The 14,957-nt window shown below is 43.6% G+C and overlaps 1 protein-coding gene across 11 annotated transcripts in view; it reads left to right on the top strand.

Annotated features, from left to right (window-relative positions):
• The window catches only part of LOC145337795 (ryanodine receptor 1-like), a 448,949-nt gene that overhangs the window by 404,031 nt on the left and 29,961 nt on the right, over positions 1-14,957 (top strand). For all 11 annotated transcript variants that reach the window (XM_080182647.1, XM_080182646.1, XM_080182643.1 and 8 more), the window contains 6 exons: positions 58-1,352; positions 2,184-2,251; positions 6,075-6,366; positions 9,313-9,399; positions 10,797-11,042; positions 14,758-14,888. In XM_080182647.1, the coding sequence (XP_080038773.1) occupies positions 58-1,352; positions 2,184-2,251; positions 6,075-6,366; positions 9,313-9,399; positions 10,797-11,042; positions 14,758-14,888 (2,119 nt within the window). The remainder of the gene's footprint in view (positions 1-57; positions 1,353-2,183; positions 2,252-6,074; positions 6,367-9,312; positions 9,400-10,796; positions 11,043-14,757; positions 14,889-14,957) is intronic.

The raw sequence follows: 14,957 nt of genomic DNA, 5'->3' as shown, positions 1-14,957 counted from the left end.
CCTAGAAACATTTTGCTTTTCAAGAGTATGATGTATCTTCTAATTTGCTATTTTCAGGAAATGTTGTGAATGGAACTATCGCTAAGCAAATGGTGGATATGTTGGTAGAGTCGTCTAGCAATGTTGAAATGATCTTGAAGTTTTTTGATATGTTCCTCAAACTGAAGGACATTGTGGTTTCCGACGCATTCAAAGATTACGTGACCGACCCCAGAGGGCTCATCTCAAAGAAGGACTTCCAGAAAGCAATGGACAGCCAGAAGCAGTATACGCCTTCTGAGATCCAGTTCTTACTATCATGCTCAGAAGCAGATGAGAATGAAATGATCAACTATGAAGAATTTGCAAACCGGTTCCAAGAGCCAGCCAAGGACATTGGTTTTAACATCGCTGTGTTACTCACAAACTTGTCTGAACATGTGCCTCACGACACGAGGCTTCAAAACTTCTTGGAATTAGCGGAGAGCATCCTCACCTATTTCCAGCCTTTCCTCGGCCGCATTGAAATCATGGGCGCCAGCAAGAAGATAGAGCGCATCTACTTTGAGATTAGCGAGGCCAACAAGACTCAGTGGGAGATGCCTCAGGTCAAAGAGTCAAAGCGACAGTTTATCTTTGATGTGGTGAACGAAGGTGGTGAGTCGGAAAAGATGGAACTCTTTGTCAACTTCTGTGAGGATACCATCTTTGAAATGCAGATTGCTTCAAAGATTTCAGAAGCAGATGAGGGGGAAAAGTCAGAAGATGAAGAAGAGGAAGGAGAGAATGTTGAGGGAATGGAGGTTGAGAAAGTGGCTTCTGCAGCTGAGGCACCCTCTGCCTTTGCAGCGTTCTTCGGCAGTATTGTTGACTTCTTTAAAATATTCACCTTCAAGAATTTAAGAAAGAAGTACAGAAAATTAAAGAAGATGACAATCAAAGAGATAGTGACGGCCTTTGCAACCTTCTTCTGGACTTTGTTTATGGGCATTTTGCAATTTTTCTATAGCATCTGCAGTGGCTTTTTCATGATAATATGGAATACGTTATTTGGTGGTGGCTTAGTCGAAGGGGCCAAACAACTGACGGTCACTGAACTCTTGGCGAGTATGCCTGATCCTACTCAGGACGAGGTTCACGCTGACCTTCCTGACATTAGCAAGGCAGAGGTTGAGGAACTGGCTGTGCTCTTGGAGTTTGAAGATCAAGCCAAAGAGGAGGAGATGTCAGAGAAGTCCGATGCAAAGAGGGAAAGTGGCCAAGTGAGAATGAGCTCCCCGGAATCCAGCTTGGGCCTTGGTGATATTGTGGAATCCGCACCAGCTGAACCCCCGACCCCCGAAGAAACACCACCCAGTTTCAGGAAAGTGAGGGTAAGCATCTTGCAATTCTTTACAGCTCAGAACATATCAAAACCAGGGGTGTGTTTCCCACACTGGACCAGGAAGAAAGTGTACACAGCTTTCTTGCTGGACATAAACTGGTCTCACACTGAAAGCCACGGGCACGAAGCCAATTTAAATATTAGTGTTTTTATTAAAATTAACACGTCTGACACAGCCGTTTCTGGCTTCCCAGACTTTCCCCGCACCCCCCCCAGTCAACGAGAGGTCTGTCCGATGTGAATCACTCTTGGTCCCTATCCCAGACATGATGGCCACGCCTATCGGAGGCCATTGATGTCCTGAGTTGGCTAGGGAATAGCTGAGCAGTGTCCATCGGGCACCCTGGCAATGCCCACCAGGCACCATAGCAGGACCTGAGTGGAGGTGGGGGTATGACGCTCAGCTTTCAGACTATTTGGGAAGATCACCCCAACATATGTAGAATAAACTTGTTGCCAGTCATTTTCCTTTCCACTGTGAGCTAACAGTTGATTGATGTGCTTGTAGCATTGAAGAAGAAAAGAATATCTCAAAAATAAAAGCAAGTATTGTGGCCGCACTTTATTTTTGTCCTTCCTAATCAGACTCAAAATAATACGTCAAAAATAATCCTAAATGTCTAAGCTGGAGGGCAAGCAATGCCCACCTTAATCTCTCAATTGCTGTTCCTAGATAGTCTGTTCATATTCCAATCCATTAATTTCTGTTCCATCAGAGGCCTTTGTTTAGACTTCTGTCAAAGAGTTTTTATTCCAGTGCCTACTCCCACAGGAAATGTTATTGAACCAATCATAAAATGAGCTTTTTGCCTTCCAATAGCAACAGATTGAATCTCAGGTAGAAGTCAAGGTGGCAGATCAACTCCAGCCTGAAGCTGAGAAAGCAGAGTAAGTCTTCTTAAAATTCATTTTTAGTGCTTCATTTTGCACAGGTGAGCGTGTGGGAAAGTGACTTTGTGTCAGCAAAATAAAAATGTTTGCCTTTCTTACATCTCCCCACCTTATAGCTCATTTAAAAATAGCTGTGGTAAGTTAATCTTTTGTGTCACGTGCCGCAATCACTTAGATGAATAATCTGCAGCTAGTAAGCCTTCATCAGTTACACCAAATGTAGAGTTAAAATGTAAAGTTTATTTATTTATTAGTCACAAGTAGGCTTACATTAACGCTGCAGTGAAGTTACTGTGAACCACACTCCAGCGCCTGTTTGGATACACTGAGGGACAGTTCAGCATGGCCAATGCACCTCACCAGCATGTCTTTCGGAGTAATCACACATTATGATTTCCCTGATCTCCATATTGTTAGGGTGTAGAAGCGCAGGAGAACATTAAAAAGAATTGTAAGGATAATGCTCAAACTGGGAGGTTATATCAGGAAAGATTGAACAAACTTGTAGCTCTTTTTCTCCAGAAGTGAGCTGGCTAAGAAGTGACCTGACTGAATTCTTTCAAACTATGAAGGTTTGACAGGCTAGAATGTAGAGAAGGTTTTGCTGGATGTTGGGAGCCCAAAACGAGGTGTCATAAATATAAGAATAGAGTCATAGAGATATTCAACATGAAAACAAGCCCTTCGGCCCAACTAGCCCCATTTGAGTCTAAACCTTTCCCATTCATGTAACTATCCAAATGACTTTTAAATATTGTAATTGTACCTGCCTCTACCACCTCCTCTGGCATCTCATTCCACTTACACACCACCCTCTGTATGAAAAAATTGCCCCTCAGGTCCCTTTTAAATCTTTCCCGTCTCCCCTTAAACCTATGCCCTCTAGTTTTGGACTCCCTTACCCTGGGGAAAAGCACTTGTCTGTTCATCTTATCTATGCCCCTCATGATTTTATAAACCACTATAAAATCACCCCGTCATCCTCCTCTGCTCCAGGGAAAAAAAAGTCCCAGTCTATCCGGCCTCTCCTTATAATTCAAACCTTCCAGTCCTAGTAACATCCTTGTCAATCTTTTTTGCACCTTTTCTGGTTTAATAACACCCTCTGTAAAGCAGGTGACTGATAAATTCAGTAACAAATTCAGAAGAAACTGAAGAACTTGCTGCCACAAAGAATAGTTGAGGCGAATAGCAGACACGTTCAATGAGAAGATAAGTAAATACATGAGATAGAAAGAAATAGAAGCAGATGCTGAGGAATTTCTTCAGCCAGAGTGGTGAATCTGTGGAACTCTATGCTGCAGAAGGCTGTAGAGATTAATCAAGAACCGTCTAGCTCTTTAAGACAGAGATAGATAGGTTCTTGATTAATAATGGGATCGGGGTTATAGGGAAAAGGCAGGAGAATGGGGATGAGGAAAATATCAGCCATGATTGAATGGTGGAGTAGACTCAATGGGCTGAGTGGCTTAATTCTGCTCCTATATCTTATGGTTTGATAGGATGAGATGAAGTAAGGTGGGAGAAGCCTCCCCTGGAATATAAACACTGGAAAAGACCTGGTGAATTGGATGACTTATTGCGAAGTATGGGCAGAACTTTCAGGACCTGCCCACCAAAGGAATCATATCAGGTGGCACATAGAATTTGATGGACTATTTAAAGGCCTTTTGACCTCTGGCGGGAATCTCTGGTCTTGGGGCATGTATAGCAGAAAATCCTGCCCTATATAGTTGTCCTTATTCCCTCTCCAAACTGACAAAATTACTGCAGATGTCAGTTACCATTTGGGAGCTAAATATTCGTAACTTTCAGGAAAAGATAATTGATAATTCATAGCGAGGGGGATTGAATATAAAAGTAGGGAGGTCTTGCTGCGGCTGTATAGGGCATTGGTGAGGCCGCAGCTGGAACTGTGTGCAGTTTTGGGCGCCGTACTTACGCAAGGATATTTTGGCCTTGGAGGGAGTGCAGAGGAGGTTTACTAGGCTGATGCCGGAGTTGAGGGGGTTGAGCTATGAGGAGAGGCTGAATAAACTAGGCTTGTACTCGTTAGAGTTTAGAAGAATGAGGGGAGATCTCATTGAGACGTATAAGATGATGAATGGGATGGATAGGATAGAGGTGGAGAGACTCTTCCCGCTCAGAAAGGATAATAGGACTAGGGGGCACAGCCTCAAGATAAAGGGGGGGCGGTTTAGAACGGAGTTGAGGAGGAACTTCTTCACTCAAAGGGTGGTGAATCTCTGGAATTCTCTGCCTGTTGAAGTGGTGGAGGCTACCTCGCTAAATATTTTTAAGACGCGGGTTGATGGGTTTTTGATAAGAGAGGGGATTAAGGGTTATGGGGAGAGGGCAGGAATGTGGAACTGAGCCACGACAGATCAGCCATGATCTTATTGAATGGCGGGGCAGGCTCGAAGGGCTAGATGGCCTACTCCTGCTCCTATTTCTTATGTTCTTAAATAGCTTATGGGCGGCACGGTGGCACAGTGGTTAGCACTGCTGCCTCACAGCATCAGAGACCCAGGTTCAATTCTGGCCTCAGGTCAATGTCTGTGTGGAGTTTGCATGTTCTCCCTGTGTCTGTATGGGTTTTCTCCAGGTGCTCCAGATTTCCTCCCTCAGTCCAAAGATGTGCATCTGGTCTGCTGGCGCTTCTGGAACGAAGCCTCCCCAATTTTCTTTGGGAAATACATGGATGTGGGGAAGCCTGGAAATCTTGGACCGAATATTCTGCAAGAAGGCTTGACCTGTAGGTCTCAGCCTTCATTTCCAATTCACTGTGGCTGGATGCCGAACATTTTCCAGATGCAGCAAAAGGGAAATCTGCCCTCTGATCTCCTGCCTACGTGACTTGTCATGGGGTGGTTCAGTGGGTTCTCAGTCTGTTATTACGACCTTCTTCCCAGCTGTAAGAGTCCTGTATCCTTTCATTGAACCTGCTTGCAAGTTAAATGTAATTACATAAAATTGCCATTTCTACTTGGTATTCTGAGCAATGGAAAGCCTCAGGACTGTGACCAGTGGTGGAGCAGCCTTCTATATACACTCTAAAGAATTGTCTTGGATAGCCTGTGATCCACACAGCTCAACCTTTCTGATGCAAACACAGAATCCTTAACGCTTTTCAACTTCTCGAATTGGAACAAAATAAAAGCATTTTTTGTTTTGCAATTATAAATATGCAACAGTCACTTGCAGAGCAATACTTCAGGTAATTAAATTGTGACCTGATAATACTGTGTTAATTACTACAAACCTATTGCAGGGGTGGCACAGTGGTTAGCACTGCTGCCTCAGTGCCAGGGACCCGGGTTCAATTTCTGCCTTGGATCATTGTCTGCACGGAGTCTGCACGTTCTCTCTGTGTCTGCGTGGGTTTCTTCCGGGTGCTCCAGTTTCCTCCCGCATTACGAAAGACGTGCTGGTTAGGTGCTAAATTCTCCCTCAGTGTACCTGAACAGGCACTGGAGTGTTGCGACTCAGGGATTTTCACAGTGATGTTGCAGTAAGCCTACTTGTGACACTAATAAATAATAAACAGTAATAACCTGCCAGGCAATAAGTTTTTATAAGAAATTATTTTGCACTGGATTGAGAGGAAATTAAATTCCATTATATAATTACATAATTCTTAGATTTTGTTCATTAATGCATCTGTATAATAATGTGGTAAGTCACAAAATGTTACTGACTTGATGGTGAGTGTATTTTCCACTAGCCCGAAGCACACTGCTATAAATGTAATTGAGAACATTGTTGTGCAGCTTAAGTGTTGTGTGGCATTGAATTTTTTCCTTCGTTCTGTCTCATGAAGCGCTGAGAATGGTGAAAAGGCCGAGAAGGATATGAAAGAGAAAGAAGTCTTGGAACAACTGGAAGAAGCAGGAGAAAAGGCGGAAGGAGAAGGAGAAAAGGAAGAAGGGGAGAAGGGCGAAGGCGAGAAGGAAGAAGGAGAAAAGAGAGAAGGCAAGGAGGAAGAAGAAGAAGAAGAAGCTAAGCTAGTAAAGAAGGCCAGGAAGAAAGTCAAGCAGGAGAGCAAAAAGGAGGAACCAGAGGCAGTAATGGAGTTCTGGAGCGAGTTTGAAAATTACAAAACTAAACTCTTGGTAAGTTAGAACAATTCTCAAATAGCTGAAAACGGAAGCAGTTAAAAGTCCTGTTAAAAGTGAAAATATGAATGTTAACTGGGTCAGTTGGAGAAAGGCAAACATCACCTCACGTAGCCTTTGTCAACATTTTTGTTATCTAAGCTACACGTGAATTTAAAAGGTGTAAAGTTGTGAAATTGAATTCAATGTAATCTGATAAATTATGGATTGACTCCTGGAAAATTACCATTACATATGCTGGGTTTTCATAAAAGCCTGACCTGCTTGAGTGAAGGAACTTCTTCACTCAAAGGGTGGTGAATCTCTGGAATTCTCTGCCCGTTGAAGTGGTGGAGGCTACCTCGCTAAATATATTTAAGTCACGGATAGATAGGTTTCTGATAGACAAGGGAATTAAGGGTTATGGGGAGAAAGCGGGAAAGTGGAACTGATCCACTTCAGATCAGCCATGATCTTATTGAATGGTGGGGCAGGCTCGAAGGGCTAGATGGCCTACTCCTGCTCCTATTTCTTATGTTTTTATGTTATGTTCTTATGACCTGTGAATTCCTCAGGAGGGATGGGGGATGAATGATGTCTTGCTGGCTTTGCCCCTATCCACCAAGACATTGGGAGTGATTTTGAGCCGACCCTCTCCATCCATGGAAAAGGTGATGCGCGCTCAAAATCCAGGAAAGTGCAAGTTCCTGATCCGATCTTCCAGCCTCCTTGCTGGGGAAGTAGTGTGAAACAGGACACGGAACCCCAGGAAACACATTTTAATAAATTAGCACGTCATTAGCGAACACTCTCTCCGGAACTCAGAGACGTGAACCAATTCGGGGGTCTACCCAGGGAGGTAAAGATGAGAATAGCCCCTGGAGGTAAAATACAAGGTCTGGCAGTGGCCTGACAATGCACCCTAGCTCAGTCCCTTGGCACAAGTTGGCAATATGCCAACCTTGCAGTACCAACGTGCACGGGGGGGGGGGCAGGCCCCAATGGGAACCTCATGGGGAAAGGAGAGGAGTCATTCAGATTTGTTCTGGGCCAAGAGCAGACAGAGGAGCAGGGGAAACTGGCGAAGGCCGTTTGAAGGTGGACGAGGTGGGAGTGAGAGAGCAGGAAAGCAGCCAGTGAAATGGCAGAGGTGGTGAAGGGGCCAATGATCGGGGGCTGGGTGGAAAGGTGGGGGTATGGAGAAAAGGCTGATGAGGGGAGGGGAGGGGCCACTGATCAGTGAAAGAGGCCAATGATCAGGGGGAAATGTAGAGAAGCACTATCAGGGCAGCCCCTGAGACCTCAGTGGTGGGCTAAGGGGGAGGTTTACTGCTATTCAGTTTGGGGCACTCTTTAAAGATAGCACCTGATCTCAGTGCAGCCTGGCTTTGTCAACGTATTGAGAACACCCCTGCCACCACACACACACACACACACACACACACATACACACACCCGCCTCCCGTTTCAGTTCAGTTGAACTGAACCTCTTTGGCCACACATCTAGCGATATCTCCTCAGCTACCAACTACTGATTCTGACCCATTACCAATGCTGAGAAAAGTTGCACAAAGCAATAACGGAGTTGTGACCTTTGCCGGGAAGCGGCAGTTGCAGCTTGTAAAGGACATTTTGAACTGACTAAGATGTGATTCCTTTGCCAGATGGAACCCATCTCAAGATCCCCTTGTGGCAATAAAGTCAGTTCAGTTGTGTTGCAGTTAAGGCGGCACGGTAGCACAGTGGTTAGCCCTGCTGCTTCACAGCTCCAGGGTCCCTGGTTCGATGCTCGGGTCACTGTCAGTGTGGAGTTTGCACGTTCTCCTTGTGTCTGCGCGGGTTTCCTCCGGGTGCTCCAGTTTCCTCCCACAGTCCAAAGATGTGCAGGTTAGGTTGATTGGCCACGCTAAGAAATTGCCCCTTAGTGTCCAGGGATGCATAGGTTAGAGGGATTAGTGGGTATAATATGTAGGGATATGGAGGTAGGGCCTGGGTGGGATTGTGTTCGGTGCAGACTCAATGGGCCGAAGGGCCTCTTTCTGTACTGTAGGGTTCTATGATTCTATGACTCACTGTGACCAGAGTTCCTGTTTGGTGATAATTCCACTTCTCCTTCATGGAGGAACCTCAGCCAAAATAATCCCATCACTTCAAATCTTTGAGCTGTTTAGGACCCTTCCCTCTAAATACCCCAGACATTTCATGCATCACATTGTGCTTTGGATCGGAGGAAACATGCGCTTTCCTACAGAAGATATTTGTAGGACCCCCATAAATTAGGCAAACCAAACAAATTGCAGGGGCAAAATTTTTTTTTTACTCATTTGTGGAACGCTGGTGTCGCTGGCTGGGCCAGCATTTATTGCCTATCCTGAGTTGCTCTTGAACTGGGTGGCTCGCTAGGCCATTTCAGAGGGCAGTTGAGAGTCAACCACATTGCTGTGACTCTGGAGTCACGTGTCGGCCAGACCAGATAAGGATGGCAAATTTCCTTCCCTAAAGGGACATTAATGAACTGGAACGGGTTTTTCTGGCAATCAACATTGGTTTCATAGTCATCAGTAGATTCTTATTTCCAGATTTTTTTATTTTACTGAATTCAAATTCCACCATCTGCTATGGTGGGATTCAAACCCGGGCCCCCAGAACGTTAACTGAGTTTTGGATTAATAGTCTAGCAATAATATCATTAGGCCATCACCTTCCCAAATCCAAGTGAGTCCATGACTGAAGCAGCTTGATTAGTGTTATATCAGTCTTAGCTTTCTTGTCCTGACTGCACAGTTCAGGTTTATCCTTCAGTATGCCAAACACAATGGGAGTTCTCTCATTTCTGATTGCCTCCAAGAGATACCAGTGATCCTACAAGAAAACCAGTGATTAATTTAGTCAAGATGCAGAATACAATTACAAGTTCATGTGTGGCATGAAGTAAGTGTCATCTCTTTTGCCTTTTTGTTTCAGAATTACTTGTCAAGGAATTTCTACAATCTCCGCTACCTGGCTCTCTTTGTAGCGTTTGCAATCAACTTTATCCTTCTCTTTTATAAGGTAAATTTATTCTGTCAAAATCAAGCTATACCTTTACTGAAATCCAATGAGGTCTCCTCCTTTGGAGCAAACTGGATTGTTTATCAACTTTTTTGTTTGCCAAACGCTCCTGCTTTGCTGATCTACATTGGGCCCCAGACACATGATTCTGAGCTTAAAACGATCATCCATGTGTTTTGTTTCCTCCTGTCATCCTTCCCTATTTCTCACCTCCTCCAGCCATACAACACACAATATCTGTGCACTCTTCCAATGTTGACCTTGTGGGTACCTGATTTCCATTACCCCACCATTAACACTTGTGCCTTCAGGTGCCTCAGCCCTAAAATTGTACTCGATGCTGTATGCCCACTTTGCCCATGTCCAGTTAAATCCAGGTAATCTTGCTATCCCCATAGTTGTCTGAAGCTGAATTCAACTATTTTCAATCTCCGTGCCCTTGTTGACATTGAGATTCCAATTCCATACTCTCATTAAATTAGCGTACTGCATAATATTGCCCATCTATATCTCTGCCTCAGCTTATTAGTTGCTAAGACTCTAAGCAATGCCTTTACCTCTAGATGTGACTATTTCAGTGCTCGCTTGGCCAGCCTCCCATTTTCCATACCTCATCCAAAACTCTCCTGTCCATTATCCTAATTCACACTAAGTTTTGTTTGCCAATCACCCCTTTGTTACTGGCCTACATTGGGCGCCAGACACACAACTCTTTGAGCTTAAAATGATCATCCTTGCGTTTTGTTTCCTCCTCGGTACAAAGGTACTGTCAAGGTATCCTTCTTCAGGTCATACACTCAACCAAAAAGCTGCCTGCCTGTTCAGATAGATTTTTAAAGATCTTATCAAACAAATGTAGGCGAAGTGATATTGACGATGCTTAAATAAAAACAGAAAATTCTGGAAATGCTCCATCAGTCTGACTACATCCATGAATCGAAAAACAGAACTAATGTTTCAGGCCACTGTCCTTTAATAAAAATTGGGTTGTCATGAAAGGTAATCAATCATTTAATATTAATTCTATTTCCATTTCTTACTGAGTATTTGCAGCATTTTCTATTTTTATGTATCATATTTCCAACATCAGATGTGTTTTTCAGTTCAAAGGTATTGAGCAGACATGTACATTGGAAGAAATGACAGGCATTCTATAAATTAAAACCTAACTTGCTTTACGAAGTCTGCATTGCAAGGATATATGACTGACATATTAACATTTCAATTCCCTTCCTGTAATCTTCCTACTAATTTAAACATTGCTTCACACTGCACTTTTGATGCCTTTTGAAAACCGGCAAATGAAAGATCTGGCTGGTGGTGGCATATCCTGATTGAATAAACCTTAAGAATTTGACAAGTGCTAGTAAGTCTCAAATTGTTATCTCTTTTTACAGGTGACACAGCTTGAAGATGAGGAAGACTTTGAGGGAACAGGCTTGGAAGATGACATAATTAGTGCTGGCTTCGGAAATGGGAATGGAGACGAGGAGAATGGGGATGAGGAGGAGGAGGATGAAGATTCACTGGTTCATTATGTCCTTGAAGAGAGTACAGGTTATATGGCGCCAACTTTGAAAGCCCTCTCCATCCTTCACACACTCCTTTCCTTCCTCTGCATTATCGGATACAACTATCTAAAGGCAAGTACAAAAACTTAAAAGTAGCCTAAAAGGTAAATTGAGGATTTTTTTTTCCAGCACCAACGACACTCCTGATTCACCCACAAGTTGGAATGATTTATGACTAATTTGTAATGTTCGTGACTCATAAGCAAGTGTGTCCTTTCAGATTCTTCAACATGATATCAGTATCTTTGTGGCTACTTGAAGAATGTCATAACCAGTTTTTATTGGAGTGTTTCTGGTTTCAGAATTTTAGTCCTTTTAGGAGCGATAAATGTTATTCACTTGGCGCAGAATCTATGGTCGGTACAATGGTTAGCACTGCTGCCTTACTGCACCAGGGACCCAGGTTTAATTCTGGCCTCGGGTGACGTGTGGAGTTTGCACATTCTCCCCAGTTATGCATGGGTTTTCTCCAGGTGCTCCAGTTTCCTCCCACATTCCAAAGATGTGCAGGTTAGGTGGATTGGCCATGCTAAATTGCCGCATAGTGTCCCTAGATATGTAGGTTAGGGTGATTGGCAGAGTAAATACGTGGGGTTATGGGGATAGAGCAAGGTGCTCTTTCAGAGAATCAGTGCAGATCTAATGGGTCAATCGGCCTGCTTCTGCACTGTAGGGATTTTATGGTTCTATATTTTGATTGTACTTCAAGGGTGCATAACCAGAAGGTATAGCTTTAAGACAATTGGACAAAGTGAGGACCTTTCAAAAATCAAATTATGATCTGAAATGTGCAGCCTGAAAAATTAGTGGCAGTTATTTCAGTAGTAACTTTCAGAAGGGAATTGGGTAAATACTCAGAGGGGGAGAACAATTACAAGGCTATGGAGAAAGAGCAGGGAAGTGGAATTAATTGCATCACTTCACTAATTAGTTTCCTTCTGTGCTCTAACCATTCTGTGATCCCATTGAAGAACATCTTTGGATGTCGGCATGAGAAATGCATCAAAATTTAGGGATCCAAATACAACTGTCGCTTTTACGCAAAAGGATATGGGCACATCTCCGAGAAAGCAGGCTTTCTATCCTTTCCCATAGACCCCTCATGTCTTCCATCCTCAGGGTAGCTATCATTTTAAGAATTTTGAGCAAGTGTATTTCCAATAAGAATGAGTGGCATCCGCACAGCGGATTGTATTCCAGAGTTTCCTGGGAGTAAATCGTATCCCTTTACTGAGGTGTGGGAATTGCTCTCACATTACAGTCCCTCCCCACCCAGCATTCAACACTGGATTTCTAAGCCGAAAAGATGTAAGTACAGAAAAATATGGCCTTTCATTTGTGTTGCACTGTTATAAGCATTGTACCTTGATGCAACTGACGCTTACTGATTGCGTGTGGAGGGGGACAGATGCAGGAAATGTCGAGGTGGGTTGGAGGGGGGGGAGTAAGACAAGAATGCAGTAGAGCGTATCTCAAAGGACGTTATGCCCCTTCACCTGAAAAGGCAAAGAGACACGTGAAAAATCTGGATGAACACCAGATGAAGAGTTGACTGTCCGAATGGCCTTCTCCCCGATGCGTGATTCAAAGAGTTTCACTGTGTATCCATTCATGCTCTATGAAACTGCATTGTAACCGTATTCCTTATTTCATCCCTGCAAATCCCAATACGAGTGGAAGATTAACAGTTTACTGTGATTGTAAGTAATTAGCAATAATCTCAAGACTGATTGCTACATCACATTTGCCTTCTCTACTTTGCCTGCACTGGTTTCATTACATCATGGCAGATATCCCTCGTATTATTTGCAGGAATTGCTACACTAAAACTATGCTGTACATCCTCTATATTCCGTTTTACATCGCAGGTTTCCAGTAAATTAAGGCACTGAGTTCATAAGTTCTGATTGTATTCAAAATCATGTCTTGAGTATTATAGAGTCCTGACAGTGCAGAGGAGGCTCCTACTCTACGACGGAGCATGTTAGCCAGTCCCACCCACTGCCCCCTCCTCGTAATCCCACATATTTACAGTGGCTAATCCACCTAACCTACACATCTGACATACTTGCTTGATGAGGGTGTGATGCTCAGAAAGCTCATGATTCCAAATAAATCTGTTGGACTTTAACCTCATCTGGTGAGACTTCTTACTGTGCCCATCCCAGCCCAATGTCAGCATCTCCATCTCACACACATCTTGGGGCACTAAAGGGCAATTTAGCATGGCCAATCCGCCTAATCTACGCATCCTTGGACACTAAAGGGCAATTTAGCATGGCTAGTCCACCTAACCTGCACATCTTTGGAGTGTGGGAGGAAACCGGAGCACCTGAAGGAAACCTATGCAAGGAGAAAGTGCAATCTCCACCCAGATAGTCACCCAAAACCTGATTTGAGCCTGGGTTCCTGACGCTGTGAGGTAGCAGTGCTAACCGCTGTGCCACCATGCCACCCACTAAAACACAATACTTTAGCAGTAACCATTAGTGAGTTTAATTTGTTTATTCCTCATTTTTATTAGTTGAATTTAAATTTCATCAGCTGCTTTGGCGGGATTTGAACCGATGTACCAGGGTAATAGCCTGTGATTGCTAGTCCAGTTACATCACTACTTCACTATCTCTTAATGTAGTTTAAATTTAAAACAATTGTCCAAAAGTTGGTGATTTTTGAATTCTTGTAATCTGGCCGAAACAAGATTTCCCACTGCATGTTTAGGATGTTTAAATTTGTGTGTGTCAATTTGCTGCAAGTGCAAGTTGAAAATGGGTTTCAAGAAAAGCCAGACTTCTGAAACCTTTGTTTCATGTTCTTCCATGTTGGCCAGCATTTATTGCCCATCTCTAATTCTTTCTTGAGAAAGTAGTAGTGAACTGCCTTCATAGAATCCCTATAGCACAGAAGGCGGCCACTTGGCCCATCGAGCCTGTACCACCAACAATCCTGTACCACCAACAATCCCACCCAGTCCCTATCCCTGTAACCCCACATATTTACCGTTCTAATCCCCTGACACTAAGAGGCAATTTAGCATGGCCAATCAACCTAATCCACACATGTTTGGTGTGTGGGAGGAAACCGGAGCACCTGGAGGAAACCCATCCCTACATGGGGAGAATGTGCAAACTCCGTACAGACAGTGACCTGAGGCCGGAATCAAACCCGGGTCCCTGGCGCTGTGAGGCATCAGTGCTAACCACTGGTTCTGCCATCACCCAGTGCTTTGTTTATAAAGTAATTAATGGGATAGAAAATTTGGTACGTTCAGTCATGATCAGCACTATTCCCAGCAATTTTGCCCCATGCTTTCACCTTCTTGAATTCTTACAACTTCTGAGGCATAAGCACACTCACAGTGCTATTAGGAAAGATTAGTCATCTAATGACCACAAGAACATTGCCAATGATTAAAAAAACCCATCTGGTTCACTAATGCCCTTTTAGGGAGGGAAATCTGCTATCCGTACCCAATCTGGCCCACAAGTGACTGCAGCACCATAGCAATGTCGTTGACTCTATACAAAAAAAGGCACTCTGAAATGGCCTAGCAAGCCACTCATTTCGGAGACAATTAAGGATGGGCAATAAATGCTGCCCCAGCCAGCCACACTGTCATCCCTTGATCAAATAAAACAGCAAGTGTTATTATCTGCACCGTTATTTTTTTGACACACATTGTGGGCCTTGTTTCTATTGATGACCTAATCAGCCAAAGGCAAGTTTGAAACTCTGCTTAAATCTTTAAATTAAGATGTAATTCATTTCATTTTCTGAAACTCTCTAGGTTCCTTTGGTCATCTTCAAACGGGAGAAGGAGCTTGCCAGGAAATTGGAATTTGATGGGTCATACATTACAGAGCAGCCTGCGGATGATGATATTAAAGGGCAGTGGGATCGGCTGGTGCTAAATACACCGTAAGTGCTGAAATATACACATTTTTGTCGAAACCATACAAACAACCAGAAATGCAGCAAGTTACACAC

The sequence above is a fragment of the Carcharhinus amblyrhynchos genome, unplaced genomic scaffold, assembly GCF_965287045.1.
Source record: "Carcharhinus amblyrhynchos unplaced genomic scaffold, sCarAmb.v2.hapA scaffold_75, whole genome shotgun sequence".
Taxonomy (NCBI): Eukaryota; Metazoa; Chordata; class Chondrichthyes; order Carcharhiniformes; family Carcharhinidae; genus Carcharhinus; species Carcharhinus amblyrhynchos.
This window is presented reverse-complemented; position numbering and strand designations above follow the sequence as displayed.